Source organism: Perissodus microlepis, chromosome 15 (assembly GCF_051167445.1).
Source record: "Perissodus microlepis isolate ML-2025 ecotype Zambia chromosome 15, ASM5116744v1, whole genome shotgun sequence".
In the NCBI taxonomy this organism is placed as follows: domain Eukaryota; kingdom Metazoa; phylum Chordata; class Actinopteri; order Cichliformes; family Cichlidae; genus Perissodus; species Perissodus microlepis.
This window is the reverse complement of record NC_140475.1, coordinates 13853523-13872820: the sequence shown is the minus strand read 5'-3', so window position 1 is coordinate 13872820 and position 19298 is coordinate 13853523. Positions and strand designations below refer to the sequence as shown.

Genomic DNA, 19298 nt, shown 5'->3' with positions numbered 1-19298 from the left:
TTGGCAGTGGTCTCATTTTAGCTAAATATTCTGTCTTTACTGCGCTTTGCTGTGGTTTGAGGCTATGCTGCTTTCTCCTTTACCCTGCTCTAAATGTCAGGGTGTAAAGTGGATGATGCTGATAGTATTGATCAAGAATGGAGAACCTGTGCAGTTGAATGTTAAATACACCTGCCTGAGCACTTCACATTTGTTCCCTGAGCGTGCACAAGCCAGAAATAGATGACAAAAGTGCTCCTAATAACAAGAGCACAGTTTGAGTTAACTATACTCAGTCTAACAGTGAATAGTGTGCAGCAGCCTAGCTTAACACAATTAAAACAGGCAAAAAGTTGGAGCTAGTTTCAGGCTCTGAAAAGTGAAGCCAATGTTCATTTGCATTGAACCTGCATTCATTTTAAAGGCCACCAGTTGGCGATGTGTGTGGTTGCAAAAAGACTTCTTGTCCTACTAAAATATATGGGATAGTGAACCACTATATATATTTTACTAATGAATTTCAGTGTCAGTCACCCTTATTGGGTCATGCTGGATAAAATATCGAGTCCATCTTGTAAAATTTGGTCGTTCTTGAAGTTAGAAGAGATGATTATCCAGCATATATCTAAAATTGATGAGTTGGTAATCAATGAGGGTGCACTTTCACAGTCAGATCCGCCCGCTTGCATCAAATGCAGTTTGAGGATACCAAAGTGACAAAGCCAAAAAAGATTATTGCAAGATGTCAGAAAGGGATTTCAGAGGTCTGTGTGTGATGTCACTGTAGCTGTCCATCTTTTATACCGATGGTGTCAAACATGAGGACCACGGGCCAAAATCGACCTAGCAATGTCTTCACTTTGGAAAATGTGAAGGAGGGCATACATTTTGGATATTATAAACATATACATTACATAAAACTTAATGGGTTTTTTTCACTAACTTCTATAGAAATGTTCATTTTTATTATGGGTTCACAGTAATAAATGAATCAGTTAATTCACAGAAAATGCTGATTTTTTTTTTTTTTTTTTTTTTAATTAACAAAACCTTTGTTTCATAACTACAGAGCAGTCTGGCCAATAAGCTACTAGAACCTTTTATTTCTTTAAATTTAAGCCCAAACAATCGTGCTGACACATTTGTCATGTACTACAGCAGCATTTCTATATTTTGTAGAAAAACTGAGACATGCTCTCGCATACAAAATCTCTATAATGTTGGACTCCAGCAGTGTAGGCGAGGTACCTGGTGCATTTGGTGGGCATCTTCTTCTGCACAATTTATCCATCCTACTTCCTCACCAAAAGCACCGACTTTTCCAGCAGTGTGGAAGCAATTCCCTTAAAAAAATATTCCATCCTAATCCCCCTCCGAAATTGTCCAATATTTATGTGAAAATGTCTTAACTGTGCAACCTTAAACAACAGGTGCAGTAAGAATCAATGTAAGGTACCTTCATCTGTCAATGGAAATATTACCTGACATTGCCACACTGGTGGAAAATGCAAACCTGTTACCAGATTCATCTATAAAGTAATGAGGCTGATGAGCTGCTTACTGGTAGAAATTTCAAAATAAATCTTAACGTTTTTACTCTGTATTGGGGATGTTTGTCACTAGTCAGCTAGACACTAGATGTTGGGGCAAGTGAATAAGCACACAGGTCTATAGACCAGTCAGCGACCGCCTGGCACCCATCTGTCGCTAAGGACAACATGTATTTTCCAACTTGGTGGCAAAAACTAACTAGCAGTGTTATTCACAATGCACTGGGTAACATTTAAAATACAGTTTCATTCGTGTGAAGCATGTTATTGACTTAATAACCTTGAATATAAATGCAAAGTTTGCCTTCCTAGTGTTTCGTACATGAAAGTTGCTTCATTGACTTTTGCCTACAGTTTATTACTCGTTTTTCCCCCTACTTTTATGCTAATTAGTTGACTAGTAAAACTATTAGCAAGCACTTGGCAACTGTGGGAAGGGAAAACTCCCTGCAGCCTTCTGCAGCCCCCCATTCTACTTTTCAATAGCCTAGGAACCACAAGTAAGTAAATAAATTGCCAGGAGCACCCAGACTTATGACCAAAATAGGGGGTGCTTTGCCTGAACCTCTGTTGGTAGTTACAAGTTATCATAACCAAATAAGCACAAAAACCAAGAGAAAGCACATAAGAGCATCCTGGTGATGAGTCTGCATTTATTCGTCCCCCAACAGGATCATTCCCTCCTCCAGAAGGACAGAAGGAGGCGGTTTCCCGGCAGATGACCCTCGACCCCGTGTGGCTGTGCCTGATCCAGTCGTTTGCTTTCGCCTCAGGCTACATGTGGTACAGCGTCCTCCAGTACATCTACTGCTGTTTATTCTGAGTGCGCTGATGAGACGGGAGTCTTTATTGGACCACTGGGAGAGCCTCAGGATTGGATGGTGTGTGGCCCAAGTGTCATACATAACCCCCCTCCCCCCATACGATGGATGAATGTACAATTTTCAGAGGCGAGACTTGACAGGAAAAACATATGAAGACAAAGTACAAAAACACGCAGATTACACACAAACCCCATACGATATGAAACTGGTTACAGGCATAGTTAACTAACTTTAACACAACCCTAACACCCCCCACACACACACACACACACACACACACACACACGAGAGAGGCGGCCTAGCAGAATAATCTCACTTGTCACGACCCACATTTTGATGTTTACACGTCCTCATACATGTAGACACTCACACGTACATGACTTTTGTTTCAAAGGTAACGATATGAGGCTCAGGACTCCTCCAGAAGATGCTCTGGACTGGACTCTTCCCCCCTCCCCCCACTCCCAGGCTTTCGCCGCAGTAGTTTTACAGAGTAAAGTATGAATGGATGCGAATGCGTGTGCAGGAATATGTGTGAGCAGAAGCATCATGTCTGCCCTTATTCTTCCTTCTGGCGAGAGTCGACGAAGCCCACCGGACATCTCTTTCGGTCCGCTGATGAGTCAGCTGGCTACATTTTGCAGAGCGAGCGGCCGTACGAACGCTGAGGCCGAGCAGCCGGCCGCTCCTCTGACCGTCATTGCACTAAGGATCCATACTGCCCTAACTGCTCCCTGCTCCAGGAAAACCTCCTGAACGGTAGCTGTCGGTGTTTTCTTCTTTTTTTTCTCCTCCTTTAGCCCGCATATCTTCACAACAACGGCCACTGTATTTGTTGTTGATGTCTTTTTTTTATTTTTTTTTCTAAAGTGTTTTTTGTTTTTTCTCTCTCTCTCTTGTCTGGACTCTTTTTTTCCGTGTCCGTGAGTTTGCTGAGAAACGGGGGGGATCATGTTTACATTGGTGGCTTGACTGAAAACTCTAAAAGGGACGATGGCTATAATGTGGCGCTTGATTAAGGGATTGGATTTTCTTTTTCTTTTTTTCCTCCTTTGGTGAGATTTGATGTAACACTTATTTCAAATGAAACAAAAAGAAAAGTACTGGCAAGATTTTGGATTTGAAAAAAGTAACCCTACTTTCTCTGCTTTCCAAAATAAATACCGATACAGCAGAGGATCGCTTCAGCAAGGCAAGACTGAGAAGGCAGAGACACTGTTCCCCCATCGGACTACGTAGTTTTACAAATATTTAAGCCATATGCTTATTGTTGTCGGGGTGGGGGAAAAGACATGGAAAATAAACATGATTTTTATAGAAAGATACCCTAATGCATTCTGCAATAGAAATTTTGGCTTACAGAACTATAGGTGTCATCATTACTGTAAATTTACAGCATAACCTGCCTAAGTGAGTGTGTGGTCGTCTTTATTTCCCCCCCACACCCCCATCCAACCATTGTTGATATATGATTCAAGTTGTATTGCTCTGTGTTGTCAGAGTGTGGCAGCGGTTTCAAATTTTTAGTTTCTTTTTAAATTACTTGAACTGCTCTGTCCTCATGTCCCAGTATGTTTAAATCTTGTATATAACAAAGCTGAGGAAATGTGTGAAATGACTGAAGCCTGTCTCTCTTTTCTCTTTGTTTCTTTTTGGTTCGTGATCATTTCAAAACAATTTATTTCAAGATATGAATGTTTTTTAAAAAATGGGAAGAAAGCAAGGATTTTATCCCCTCCCCCTCTTCACTTATCAGTGTTATCCCGTATTGTTTTGACCAGGAAGTTGACGTGTGATCCGCTTCTGTGAGGTTATAGCTGCTGTAGGTCCACGTGAAAAGCGACACACGGTCCCAGTTTTGTGGGAAAAACTGTTAACGCCTTACCAGATGTTCTGGTTGACCACAGTCCTCTGAATAATGCTGTTCCCTCGCTTTAAACGCTCGACAAACGTTGCTGTGAGGAAAGATTTTGGGGTGTCCAGGTAAAACTGGTCCAGTGAGGGAGAAATCTCTGATGAGGGGGAAACTCCACCAGGGCCCCTGCGAAGATGCAGATGTTCTCTCTCGAATGTACTCATGTTGTGGTTTTGCTTAGCCTGCTTTAATATGAAAATGATTGAGGAGCAGTGATTATTATTGTTGTACAAAAAAATGCCCAAAAGGTGCATTTCTAGTAGCTGCTGCCCTCCCTCTGTGCCACTGTTGATTTAAATAAAAAATAAAAATAAAAAAATGTGTGAAATGCAAAAAAAAGGGCTACCTGGCTAGTTAGGTAGGTGAAAACATGTAAAATCAGGCTGTAATGGTGTTTCATCCTTTGACCCTTTCAGATTCCCCTCCATTGTGAGCGTGACTTAAACTGAAGCATTTTTTAAATCTTTTTTTCCTCTTCTTTTTTCAATTTGTTGACCATGTTTCCAAAGAAGGCAGGGAAATCATGTTTTCCTAGATGTGGTTTTAGGACATAAACACAATAGGGATTTAAACAAATTATACTAGAACTGTCTGTAATTTTCCATTTTGTACTTCTCCTTTAATTCCTAGCTACACAGCCATTTTACAACACAAACAAACTTGTGCTGGAATAAAACATAAAGATCCTAACGGTGTGCTTCTCGTCAATGTATTCTTGCACTCTAAAAAACAAGTAGTATTGGGTTAGAGCCCTTTTTGCTTTTATTCATCGCTTCAACAAGGTGCATGACACGGTTTTTGGAGATTTATCATATGTGGCACCCAGTGTGGTCTTCTGCTTCAAGGTTTCAAACTAGGGCTGTTCGATATAACGATATATATCGGATGACTATATAAAAACGTCTATCGTTTCATTTTACGCTATCGTTTGTTTCGTGGTGTCACAAAATAAACTGTTTATGGCAATATTTTTTCATCGTTCTGATGGTCACTGTAGTGGCTATATTAATTTCTTAAAGTTCTCTCTTTCTCTTATATTTAATATAACCACAATAAGACGGACAAGCGCCTGTTTTTATGCGTTGTGGTTAGCAACAACGACGGTAACACCATCGCGTGTCCGCTTGTTTATGTTCCACAAACTTTTCACAATAAAGCTCAAGATCCTGTTGAGACTTTTCAAAATAAACTGAATCACGTGAAAGAGCAGATTATTTACGGATGAGAAGTTAAAAAAAAAAAAAAAAAAAAAAAAAAAAAGAGCTGCCAGGTGCTAAAAAAATAAACCTTAGACTCAAATGTTAGAACAGGCTTTCCCCGCAGCATGCCGTGTAATAAATACTCACAAAGAAAACAGCGGCTGTAACAACTTATGTCTAAAAATGTATCGTTTCATGCGTCTGTTAAAACACTCGACTCCAGCTACATGACGCGCAGCTGGAAACACTTCCCGCAAGTCGAGCTGCCCAAGATTCACAGAATTTACAGAAAATGTTACATTTTTGTGATTTATATCGTTATCGGACGATAGAATTCTTATATCGGGATCATGAGATTTTGGTCATATCGCACAGCCCTATTTCAAACACTGCCTTCAGAGATGCTCTTCTGCATACCTTGGTTGTAAGGAGTGGTTATTTGTTTTCTGTTTTCTTCCTATCAGCTTAAAGCAATTGGGCTCAAACCATTCTCTATAAACCTTAAAGATGGTTATGTAGGAAAATCCTAGGAGATCAATAGATCGATTTAAAGGAGAAAAAAAAAGTAAAGCTACCAACGGCTAAAAATAGATAAATTCAAAACTTGGGGTGGGGTGCATGTTTTAACTGAATGTTAGAAACGCAGATCGAGCCATTTTCTTTTCAGTTTGAAGTTTGTCATTCACACATGCACTGGAAATGACAAACTAATGTACCCAAAGGAGTCTAAAAAAAGATCCGAGTGGAGACGAATGTGCAGAATTAATCTCCTAAATCGTGCTGTGAGAATCGTCAATTCCTGCTGATTTTTAATTCTGGTCGTCTAGGAAGGGTTCCTCTCTTCTGCCAGCAAATGTTCCCGTCTTGTTTTCAGTGAGGTAACAAACTATCAGAGGTCCTGGGGTAACCGAAGGCCTGTATTTGCTCAGTACTGTACCCTTTGTTTAACCGTGGCATCGATGTCTGGCTGTTGAAAGAAACTGGGTTCTGTTACAGAGCTCTGATTTCAGACACTACGAGGCCTCTCAGCAGCAGACGGAGATGATCTTACGTTGGTGAGAGGACCACAGATGCATCAATCACAGATTAACATTGGTTTAAAAATATGAGACCCGACACATCGAGACGTAACATCACGCAGTTCTGAAGCATACTGCGTTTCCCCATCAGTGCATGTTTATCATCATCTATTAAATAAGGCTGGTCCAACTCTAACAGGGTGTCTAAGTTTATGTTTGCTCTCTCAGTCTGACCTTCATGCCCTCATGCCCCAGAAGCCTTGCCTGTTTGAGGTTTTTATAATTGGCTATTTGGCTCTGTCACCTTTCTATGGCGTGTTTGCATATGCTCCCTGTGCCTGTATGGGTCTTCTCAAGCTTCCTACCATGGTCCATTTGCATGTTAGGTTAACTGGTGATTCTGAATTGACCAAAGTGTCGATGCAAACTGAGGTAAGAAAAATGATCTATAAATGCAGCCCCATTTCATATTGAAAAATAAAATGCCTGCAATGCAAATCTTTTATTTAAACCAGGAAGATAACGCAAGATCAGGGTAATCGTCATGCTTTCATCAACTTCTTTTCATCATGTTTTAGTGCTTCGCTGATGTGTCATTTACAGTGTAACCTGTCATTTGTCATTTTGAACATGTGGTTGCTAAAAGTCTTGTCCTAATGAGCCTGTTGTTCATCACATGAGCAAAAGTGGCTAAAAATAAAATTGTACAAGGGGGAACCTTTGACCTGTGTTCTGCATGGAGAATGTGGACTTGTATATTTTTCTAACAGTTTAACAAACAATAAAATAATAGAAAGTTGAATTATTTGACACAATAATGCCACCTTGAAATGGCACTGAATAGTAGGAATGACTCAGCAACTTCTGACCGCATCGGCTAGGGTTAAATAACTTGTTGCCAGCTGCACTGATTATCCAGTGGAAACCTGCTACCTATTTGCTTAGTTAAATCCCAGTGGTGGCCAGGCAGTGCACTTGGTACTTTAAACCACTTGGTCAACAAACACTGTTATATTCCCAAATCAGATGCACTGACAGAAATCCAAATGCCACCTTTCCTGTTTTGCCAATTTCCCCTAAAATTATTGGCTTTGCAGACTAAACAGAAACTAAGGCCAGTGTGACGTTCCATCTACTACATTTCTGCAGCAGCTGGAGTGAAATTTGACGGGTCAGAGCTCCGGGATGCCACACGCCAATGGGAAAAAGGCAGGAAGTGAGCTGGAAAATGGGATTACGCATGCACCGAGCTTCACCAACATACCAAAGGGCTAAGAGTGAGGAGCGACGGTGGCTGTTGCTCACTGTGGTGATCAGATGGAGGGAGGAGCGTCATCACTCTCCTGCTCCTCAGCAGAGCTCTTCCCAAGGTTGGCCGCATTACACAGAAACATTAGTCTCTAGAGGAACTTTACTGTCCTCTGCAGAAGCACCGGCGTTCCTCCTCGGACACCTGCAATGAGCTATTTCACGGGCACTGCTCCCCAAGGTCCTCAATGTCACGCCTTGATGGCTGCTCCCTCGTGAATGCTCGGGTGATGGCGGTGTCCCTTGAGTCAGCAAGCACTAAAACATCCAGCTGTGGAGAGAAGGCTTGAATGTCATTGCAACAGCCATGGGCATCGCAGAGTCCTCACCCTCTCTTTTCCTCCCCGTCATGCTGGTTGAACCCTCTGTGCTCATATATCTCATGTGCAAATACTTGTCAACAGATCCTGCTGGAACTCATCAGCAGTCAGAAAAATGAAATTAATTAGAAAAATAAAACCTCGCACTGCTGGTGTGATTGTTGTTGTTTGGTCATAGCATCTTAAAATAATAATAATAATAATAATGAAAAGTAATAAACTTGCAGAATAAAGCAGCCAGGTGTAGGTGTGTGTGATGCATAAGTGATTATCCTGGCTACCTGTGGATGATTAAGTGTAGAGAAGTCTTCTGCTATTCATGTACACCGTTGTACTGAAACAGTACTGTGAAAAAGCAATTACCCATTTCATTTATTATTTTCATTTGTCTGTAATGATGGACAAAATGCAATTTTTAAATGGCTTCATTTATTAAGGTCTAAAAGTTATGCCAACCTACCTGGAGCTGTGTGACCTCTGACCTTAACTGAGTCTAGTGAGACCTGCAGGTCTTTACTCTTGGAGTAACTTTGGTCGGGCTGATACTCCTGGGAAGCTTCACCACTGTTCCTGTGGTGTGCGTAATTATTCAGCCCCCTGAGTCAATACTTTGTAGAACCACCTTTTGCTGCAATTACGGCTGCCAGTCTTTTAGGGTATGTCTTTACCAGCTTTGCACATCTACAGACTGAAATCCTTGCCCATTCTTCTTTGCAAAACAGCTCCAGCTCAGTCAGATTAGATGGACAGCGTTTGTGAACAGCAGTTTTCAGATCTCGCCACAGATTCTCGATTGGATTTAGATCTGGACTTTGACTGGGCCATTCGAACACATGGATATGTTTTGTTTTAAAGCATTCCATTGTTGCCCTGACTTTATGTTTAGGGTCGTTGTCCTGCTGGAAGGTGAACCTCTGCCCCAGTCTCAAGTCTTTTGCAGACTCAAAGAGGTTTTCTTCCAAGATTGCCCTGTATTTGGCTCCATCCATCTTCCCATCAACTCTGACCAGCTTCCCTGTCCCTGCTGAAGAGAAGCACCCCCAGAGCATGATGCTGCCACCACCATATTTGACAGTGGGGATGGTGTGTTCAGAGTGATGTGCAGTGTTAGTTTCCCGCCACACATAGCGTTTTGCATTTTGGCCAAAAAGTTCCATTTTGGTCTCATCTGACCAGAGCACCTTCTTCCACATGTTTGCTGTGTCCCCCACATGGCTTGTGGCAAACTGCAAACGGGACTTCTTATGGTTTTCTGTTAACAATGGCTTTCTTCTTGCCACTCTTCCATAAAGGCCAACTTTGTGCAGTGCTTGACTAATAGTTGTCCTATGGACAGATTCCCCCACCTGAGCTGTAGATCTCTGCAGCTCGTCCAGAGTCACCATGGGCCTCTTGGCTGCATTTCTGATCAGCGCTCTCCTTGTTCGGCCTGTGAGTTTAGGTGGACGGCCTTGTCTTGGTAGGTTTATACTTGTGCCATACTCCTTCCATTTCTGAATGATCTCTTGAACAGTGCTCCGTGGGATGTTCAAGGCTTGGGAAATCTTTTTGTAGCCTAAGCCTGCTTTAAATTTCTCAATAACTTTATCCCTGACCTGTCTGGTGTGTTCTTTGGACTTCATGGTGTTGTTGCTTCCAATATTCTCTTAGACAATCTCTGAGGCCGTCACAGAGCAGCTGTATTTGTACTGACATTAGATTACACACAGGTGCACTCTATTTAGTCATTAGCACTCATCAGGCAATGTCTATGGGCAACTGACTGCACTCAGACCAAAGGGCGCTGAATAATTACGCACACCCCACTTTTCAGTTATTTATTTGTAAAAAATGTTTGGAATCATGTATGATTTTCGTTCCATTTCTCACGTGTACACCACTTTGTATTCACGTGGAATTCCAATAAAATTGATTCATGTTTGTGGCTGTAATGTGACAAAATGTGGAAAAGTTCAGGGGGGCCGAATACTTTTGCAAGCCACTGTATGTTTAATTTGTTTAACAAGGCAGAGCAATTACTTTTTCACATAATGGTCCCCTTAATAAATGAAATCATTACTACTGGGTTATCTTTGCCTAATATTTGATATCGTTTGATGATCTGAAACATTTCACTGTGACAAAAAGAAAGAGAACTGTCTGACACGGAGTGGATTAACTGATAAAAACTAATTTATAAACAGGTCAATTCAAGAAGGTAGTACCTGTGGGATTTCATTTAGATGTGACTGACACACTACTGTTTTTGTACCTTTTGTTTTTGTTCTGCTTTTAGCATTTTCGGTGCTTTAATAATGTTGTTTTGAACTATTACATGGTGTTTTTAACGTGAACCCTGTGCTTTGTGTTTCTGATAATGGGGATCCTAATAAATAAACAAAATCAGGAACCAAGTCACACAATAAACGACTGCAAATGAAAAGTAAACGCTAAATGACAAAATACTATCAGGCAGTATTTTTATGTATTTTTCTTTGATAGGAGGTAGTGCTGATTTTTCTGTTATTTAAAAAAAAGGAACACAAAACATATACTCTTCATTTTGTAACAATCAGTCAAAATATGCTTTGATTGCAGATTATTTCTATTCCACACTTCAAAGGTGTAAATATAGTGTCCACATCTTCTAGCTGCTACTGTCAGTAGGTTAATGCACCATGCCGCAAAGCTCGTGCAAGTTTCCTGAATGTCACGGCGCTCGGATGGCCTCTATAGTCACCAGATCTTAGTCCAACAGAACCCCTTCAGGATGTGGGGAAAAACACAAGTGTCCATCATGAAGAACCCCACAAAACGATGCTTTCATGTCAGTATGCACACACAATTTTGAGGAATGAGCCACCAAGATGTAACTATCACAGTGGCCAGTCAATGTAATGCTTATATGCTGATACATTAATAGTAATGTATTACTAGAATGTAATAGGTGACAAGAAAGTGCAATATGTCGACATATCTTGGTTTCAGCGGATTAACCAAATAAGTGTGTTACCCACACAGCTGGGTGCAGACGAACACTCACTGGTATTACAGCTAGATGATCTCTACTTATTTAGGATTTCTTCATGAGTCGGATCATAGTCATGCTCAAGTTCAGCTTCTGTTTTAACCTAAATTTAACAGCTGTAATGTTTTGTGTCTGCAGCTTGGACGGTAGTAGTGCTATAATGCTGGAAATATCTTGCCAAATTATTCTAAAGCACCTTTATTAGATGCTGCTGTGTCCATCTTCATGATTTTCCAGACAGACTTGCAAGCTGAAAACAATCCAAGCTAAACTATCTGAACTGGTGCTGTGACAGTCACTAATCACAAAAACTGCTCTCATTTAAAAAACAACTCTGTTTATAGACTGTTTTTTCTCCTTCTTTTGTACATTTAGTTGTCGCCGTCCTCTTCAGGTAAGTTCACATCCTTGATTGAATTCATAAATGGCACCCATTTTAGCTTAATATTTAGGTAAACAAGTACAGACTAATTTCATCTCAGATTAGTTAGGCAAGTAAAATTACTGCATAGACCCACAAAAACAAATCCAAATCTTGTCTGCAGAGACTACCTTCAGAATTTGGGAGTGGAGAGGCTGGAATGGCCAGCCTGCAGTCCTGAACTCAACCTCATGAAAACCTTGATGGTTAAAGCAGCAATAGTTTTAGCAGCCAGCAGGGGGCGACTTCTGTAGTTGCAAAAATACTTCTGTTTATATAGAAGCCTATGGGGAAAGCTGCTCTCGGCGCCCTCGCTCTGTGATCTCCGCAAACACTTACTCCCGACTTTATAGGCTCAGTCTCAAGTTTTAAGCCTTACTGGATAAAAAATGAAGTTAATTTTGTAGATTGTGGTCATTCTAAGAGTCGGGAAGATTATCCAGGATCAAGATTTCACAGTAATATCCACCCTTCGGTCCATTACATCCGGTTTCAAAACGCCAACACGGTGGCGGCAGCACTCATTCTTGGCAGCTGCATGCATTGCAAGCATGTGTTTGCCTCCTTTGTCCTTTACACTGTCCGCCAAAGAAAAATAACCCACCTGGATGAGCGATAGTGCTATAAAATGTGTGCCACGTTTATGTGTTTGGAAAAGTCTTTGACTGGAGCTGCACCCAATAAAAGGGAATCAGAGGTGACAGAAGACCCATAAGCTTCCAGTAACCCCCATTACAGCCCACCAACACCCCGGCAGAAGGGAGGAGGATATTATGGGATGGATCTCTTCTGTCCTCCCTGTCACTCCCTCCCATCTCCTGGCCTTTAACAGGGCCAGCTGACGTCAGAGCGGCCTCGGGCACCCGACTGTCTCTGTTGTTTTTAGCTGTCAGTTTTCCGCTCGCACCCTCCTCCCACCGCAACTGTTTCTGGCTGATATCCAAACTCCTCCAGCGCTTTGTAGGAGTGACCTTTGCAGAGGCAGACTGACAGACCGGCCCGGGCGCTCACTCTCTCGGTGGTGTGAGTGGTGTCAGTGTGTGGCGCTGGCAGCGGAGAAGGGGCTGAAAGGATAATCTGAGCTGTGACTGTGGCTGCCCCGCTGAGAGGACCGTTTACTGACGGAGATCCCAGAGACTGCGTTTATCTCGGGTTGAGATCACGCATCACTGCTAAACTCCGAAATCAGCTTTTATCGAACGCAGGGAAATGAAAGGGACCAAGAGAAAACCAAACTTCTATAATTCATGCGTCTTGTCTTTCTGAAATTATTTATCATTTATTTCATTTGAATTGACTTTTTACTTTTGTTAGATTTAGAAAAGCTTCTTGCACAGTCTCTTTCATGTTTTTCCTCCCTTTTATGTAGTTTAAACCCTTTTAATAATGTGTTTTAGCACCACATTGTACAGTTTCTGTATACTGAACCTCCGAGCCTTTAATATAATTATATTTTATGGCTTTAGCTTTTTAAATTAAAATATGTTCAAAAACAGATCCACTTACTGTATTATGTTCCACATTTTATTTTTTTACTGTTACTTATTAAGCTATATTTGGTATTCTTGTTTTGTCATTATTCTATTTTTAAAAATATATTTTACTTTATTACAGTGTTGAAACAATTTTGGTTTCTATAACACACTTACATATCTTAGTCTATATAATTCTGTTTAATACATTTATGACAGTTACTTTTATTTATTTGTGATGAATAAAGTTGAAATAAAAATACAGGAAGATCTTATTCAAGCCATGTTCTGAGTGAAGTGGATTAGTGATGGGATTTCCGGCTCTTTTTAGAGATCGGGCTCTTTCGGTTTGGCTCACTGAAAAGAGCCGGCTCTTTCGGCTCCGAACCGGCTCTTCAGGTTGTTTTGTTGCTTTAATTAATTTATTATTAACAATAATATAAAATTATGCACAAAAGGAATTACTAACGTAAAAAAAAAGTGGTTTTATTTATATATGTTTATATATAAATATATGCGGTGGCCCCTAGAGAAAAAACACATACAAACTCCAAAACACATTTCTAGCATGAACTGAACTTCCAAAACAGAGCTACCTAGATCACTTAAATTACACAATTGAAAGCATGAAAGCATGTGTGTTGTGTTTGTGTATTTATACACAAGCATTCATATATAGTCAAATAATTTTAAAAAAAAGTTCATTTACCTGTTACTACCACACACCAAATCTGGTCGTTGGTACTTGCTGGCTTGTGTAGCCACTAGGTAACAAAAGCTCAACACTGCGCCCAGCATCCTGGAGCACTTCTGTTGTCTTTTGTACGTGTTTTGAGTTTTTATGTGCTTCTGAGTTTTTATGTGCTTCTGAGTTTGTACGTGCTTCGGAGTTTGTACGTGTTTTTACGTGTTTTGGAGTTTGTACGTGTTTTGGAGTTTGTACGTGCTTCAGGGTTTGTACGTGCTTCAGAGTTTGTACGTGATTTGAAGTTTGTATGTGCTTTGTCTCTAGGGGCCACCGTAAATATACTTTTATTTATTCACTCCACATAAAATGTAATAAATAAATCATATAATACAAAAATCAACTATTCACATTTCAACTTTTAACTATTTAAATTTTCAGCTTTTTCCTTTTACAAATTTAAAGTGAAACAACACAAAACACTGCAAACCACACCACAATTAAATATAAATTAAAATATGAAAACAAAAAGAAGATGCATATTCTCTGTCATATGGGCCTGCGTGAATACACTTTCTGAATCCTTTATCATCTGCAACCGAAAATAGTTGTGGATGATTACTATACCTTTCTAATGTGACGTTGTTGTCCCTGGCTCTCTTTCTCTCTCTCTCCCTCTGGCTCTGTTCCTGTGCTACTCAGTGTAACTACCGGCCCTCCCCCCTCTGCCCAGCGTAAAGCGCAAGGCTCGCGTGCGGAGTGAAGCGGAAAAAAGTGCGAGAGAGAGGCTGAGAGAAAGAAAAAAAAAAACACGTGACGGCTCGCGATAAGGAGCCAGCTTGCGTCGTTCACGTCAAAGACCCGGCTCTAAGAGCCATTTCGTTCGCGAACGACCCATCACTAGCGAGCAAGGCCAATCACAATCAAGGATTTCGGACGCCAGTAGAATCGGTTACAAATCAACATGCCGTCCCGGGTGGAGGACTACGCGGTTCTTCAAGCTATAGGCTCCGGTTCTTTTGGAAGATGCCACAAAATAAAGAGAAAAGAAAAATTTTACTCATACTTACGCAACTGTTCACACAGCTCCCTGGTCTAGGCTGTATCTTACTATTATACCCATGTACAGAGCTTCACCACATCGAAACTCAGAAAAGCAGGAATGTGTTCAGAAATCCCCAGAGTTGAATACCATGACACTTACCTGTCCAAGATATTCATATAAAAAAACTTAAATTAAGGGTCATCTAACTTGTATATCTTGGAATATTAGAGGGATTAATTCACCTATTAAGAGGAAAAAAATGCTGACATACTTAAAGAGGCAGAGTGTAGATGTCGCTTTTATCCAGGAGAGTCACCTCACAGACGCTGAACATTTAAAATTACGAAGAGATTGGGTAGGCAATGTTTTTTACTCGTCATATACTTCCAAATCAAGAGGCGTTACCCTGCTTATTAATAAACACCTGAACTTTCAACTAAATTCAGTGGAAAAGGACAAAAATGGCAGATTCTTACTTGTAGATTGTGAAATAAATAGAAATAAGATAACTTTGATAAATATATATGGGCCCAACTGCGACGACCCTTTATTCTTTAACAACTTAATAATGAAAGTGGCTACAATTGAGGGCCAGTATATTGTGGGTGGAGACTTTAATTTGGTCCTAAATCCCTCTTTGGATCGGTCCTCACCCAAAACAGCTTCACTATCCAAGGCAGCAACAGCAATGAACCAAGGTATGAAGGATATAGGCATAATTGATGTGTGGCGAATAGTGATGGGTCGTTCGCGAACGAAATGGCTCTTAGAGCCGGGTCTTTGACGTGAACGACGCGAGCCGGCTCCTTATCGCGAGCCGTCACGTGTTTTTTTTTTTTTCTCTCAGCCTCTCTCTCGCACTTTTTTCCGCTTCACTCCGCACGCGAGCCTTGCGCTTTACGCTGGGCAGAGGGGGGAGGGCCGGTAGTTACACTGAGAAGCACAGGAACAGAGCCAGAGGGAGAGAGAGAGAAAGAGAGCCAGGGACAACAACGTCACATTAGAAAGGTATAGTAATCATCCACAACTATTTTCGGTTGCAGATGATAAAGGATTCAGAAAGTTTATTCACGCAGGCCCATATGACAGAGAATATGCATCTTCTTTTTGTTTTCATATTTTAATTTATATTTAATTGTGTTGTGGTTTGCAGTGTTTTGTGTTGTTTCACTTTAAATTTGTAAAAGGAAAAAGCTGAAAATTTAAATAGTTAAAAGTTGAAATGTGAATAGTTGATTTTTGTATTATATGATTTATTTATTACATTTTATGTGGAGTGAATAAATAAAAGTATATTTACGGTGGCCCCTAGAGACAAAGAACATACAAACTTCAAATCACGTACAAACTCTGAAGCACGTACAAACCCTGAAGCACGTACAAACTCCAAAACACGTAAAAACACGTACAAACTCCAAAACACGTACAAACTCCGAAGCACGTACAAACTCAGAAGCACATAAAAACTCAGAAGCACATAAAAACTCAAAACACGTACAAAAGACAACAGAAGTGCTCCAGGATGCTGGGCGCAGTGTTGAGCTTTTGTTACCTAGTGGCTACACAAGCCAGCAAGTACCAACGACCAGATTTGGTGTGTGGTAGTAACAGGTAAATGAACTTTTTTTTAAATTATTTGAATATATATGAATGCTTGTGTATAAATACACAAACAACACACATATGCTTTCAATTGTGTAATTTAAGTGATCTAGTAGCTCTGCTTTGGAAGTTCAGTTCATGCTAGAAATGTGTTTTGGAGTTTGTACGTGTTTTGTCTCTAGGGGCCACCGCATATATTTATATATAAACATATATAAATAAAACCACTTTTTTTTTTACGTTAGTAATTCCTTTTGTGCATAATTTTATATTATTGTTAATAATAAATTAATTAAAGCAACAAAACAACCTGAAGAGCCGGTTCGGAGCCGAAAGAGCCGGCTCTTTTCAGTGAGCCAAACCGAAAGAGCCCGATCTCTAAAAAGAGCCGGAAATCCCATCACTAATCCACTTCACTCAGAACATGGCTTGAATAAGATCTTCCTGTATTTTTATTTCAACTTTATTCATCACAAATAAATAAAAGTAACTGTCATAAATGTATTAAACAGAATTATATAGACTAAGATATGTAAGTGTGTTATAGAAACCAAAATTGTTTCAACACTGTAATAAAGTAAAATATATTTTTAAAAATAGAATAATGACAAAACAAGAATACCAAATATAGCTTAATAAGTAACAGTAAAAAAATAAAATGTGGAACATAATACAGTAAGTGGATCTGTTTTTGAACATATTTTAATTTAAAAAGCTAAAGCCATAAAATATAATTATATTAAAGGCTCGGAGGTTCAGTATACAGAAACTGTACAATGTGGTGCTAAAACACATTATTAAAAGGGTTTAAACTACATAAAAGGGAGGAAAAACATGAAAGAGACTGTGCAAGAAGCTTTTCTAAATCTAACAAAAGTAAAAAGTCAATTCAAATGAAATAAATGATAAATAATTTCAGAAAGACAAGACGCATGAATTATAGAAGTTTGGTTTTCTCTTGGTCCCTTTCATTTCCCTGCGTTCGATAAAAGCTGATTTCGGGGTTTAGCAGTGATGCGTGATCTCAACCCGAGATAAACGCAGTCTCTGGGATCTCCGTCAGTAAACGGTCCTCTCAGCGGGGCAGCCACAGTCACAGCTCAGATTATCCTTTCAGCCCCTTCTCCGCTGCCAGCGCCACACACTGACACCACTCACACCACCGAGAGAGTGAGCGCCCGGGCTTATTATGTTATGAATTGAGTTATGAAATGCTCCTTAAAATAGGGACGGCATTTAAACACATGTCACTGTTGCCAATGGCTATAAAACCAGAAAAACAGGCTTTACTGTCAGACACAAACGTAAATAATAACTGATTACAGCACAGCAGGAAGAGTATTAGGTAAATACAGGAATTTACACAATACAGACCTTAAAAAGGGCCTCTGGGGGGATGACTATATAGCAAGGCCAATCACAATCAAGGATTTCGGCACCAGTGCTATACTCTTGTGGGATATTGATCTGGGCCCTGTGCTCACTGTCTGAGAAGCCTTGGAGAACTTGTGCTGTCTGTAACATCATTCAGCATGACCAGTGTGGTGCTGGGTCAGTAAGGGTCTGTGGAGGCATATCCTCCTGAGACCCAGGGGAAAAAAAGTATTTTGATTTTGATTTTTTCATATAAATCAAGTGTTGGGTTGGTAAAAAACACATTGCAAAAACAATTTTGTTTTTAACTAATTTTATTAAAATTTTACAACGTGCACTACAGTGCACAAGGGGAGTTCATTGATCACGAAACTAACAAAATTCAATCCTTTTCTTGATTTCTAGAGAGAACTCTTCATCACGGGTATTATTCAGGTCTTGTTCATATATTTGTCCCTTGTTTATCAGTTCCTCAGCCAAGAGGCGCTTGAACTCCAGGTACTGGGAGTTCTTTTGAGCTTGTTGCATGTCCTCGCTATCTTGTTGGTACTGAAGCAAGGAGTTGGTGATGGCCAAATCAATGAAATAAAGTGTGGTGCGAACAGTCCACTTTTTGGTCCGACTAGATATTCTGTAGAAGCTGAGCATGCGATCAGATAGGTCAACCCCTCCCATGTCGATATTATATTTGCAACCACTGCAGGTCTTGGGACTTGTGAATTGGGACAGCCAGTGAATGGAACGATCTGTTCACCATACAGACCTTTGTTTGCCTGGGCAGATTGAGGCAACCTTGAAGGACTCTCTTTAGAAGTGGTCTGACTTTCCCCAGGAGATCCTTTTTTTTCTCATTTTCTGGCAGATCATCGACTACTTTCAGCGAAGACCTGATCTTGTAGAAATGACCACATGTCATGGAATCAGCTATAACTGCGACTCTTATTTTGGCAGCCCAGTACATTCTAATTCTCGGATATCCAAGGCATGCAATGTACACATGCAATGATTCCTAAAAAGCTATTGATTTCTTCTGGTGTTGTGTTTAAACTACAACCTGAATCCTGTACCATACGCTGGTTGGTCAACAAGGACAAGTCCTGAATTAGTTTTTTGTCAATGTACTGCTGGAAATACTGCTGTGGGCTCCAATCATTAAGTGTCATTAGGGTACCATCATCTCCAATTCTGCATTCTTCCAAAAAAGGCATTAACCTAGGATAATGGAAAATTATTTAGCAAAATAAAATTTAGATACTCCAATATCCGATATAGTTCACTTACAACACATTTACACTATCTTTATAGGTTAAATCAATTTACTGGAAAACATTTCTGCATGTTACCCATACTTTTTTCACTCAAAATCAAAAATTCCTGATTCTCCTACATGCTGGTTTTGGACCAGATAGGATGACGGCAGATTTCAGCTGACCCTGTGTCGTTCTGCATTACATCCGCCCCTGCATCTTGATAATCTTTGTCTGGCGCCTCCTGGGTTCTCACCCTCTCCTATCTGGCTCATATGACTCTCATCTTCTGAAAGACCTATGTCTGAATCTCCCTCAATGATTGTGTTAA

General features: G+C 40.3%; 1 protein-coding gene and 1 pseudogene across 1 annotated transcript in view; one reads left to right on the top strand and one right to left on the bottom strand.

The window, feature by feature from the left end:
* Positions 1-4958, top strand: part of lpgat1 (lysophosphatidylglycerol acyltransferase 1) — a 59446-nt gene extending 54488 nt beyond the window's left edge. The window contains exon 8 of the mRNA XM_084952324.1: positions 2201-4958. Coding sequence (XP_084808450.1) covers positions 2201-2352 — 152 coding nt within the window. The 3' untranslated portion in view covers positions 2353-4958. The remainder of the gene's footprint in view (positions 1-2200) is intronic.
* Positions 4959-12424: 7466 nt separating this feature from the next.
* Positions 12425-18999, bottom strand: LOC146371900 (uncharacterized; annotated as a pseudogene).
* Positions 19000-19298: the final 299 nt, after the last annotated feature.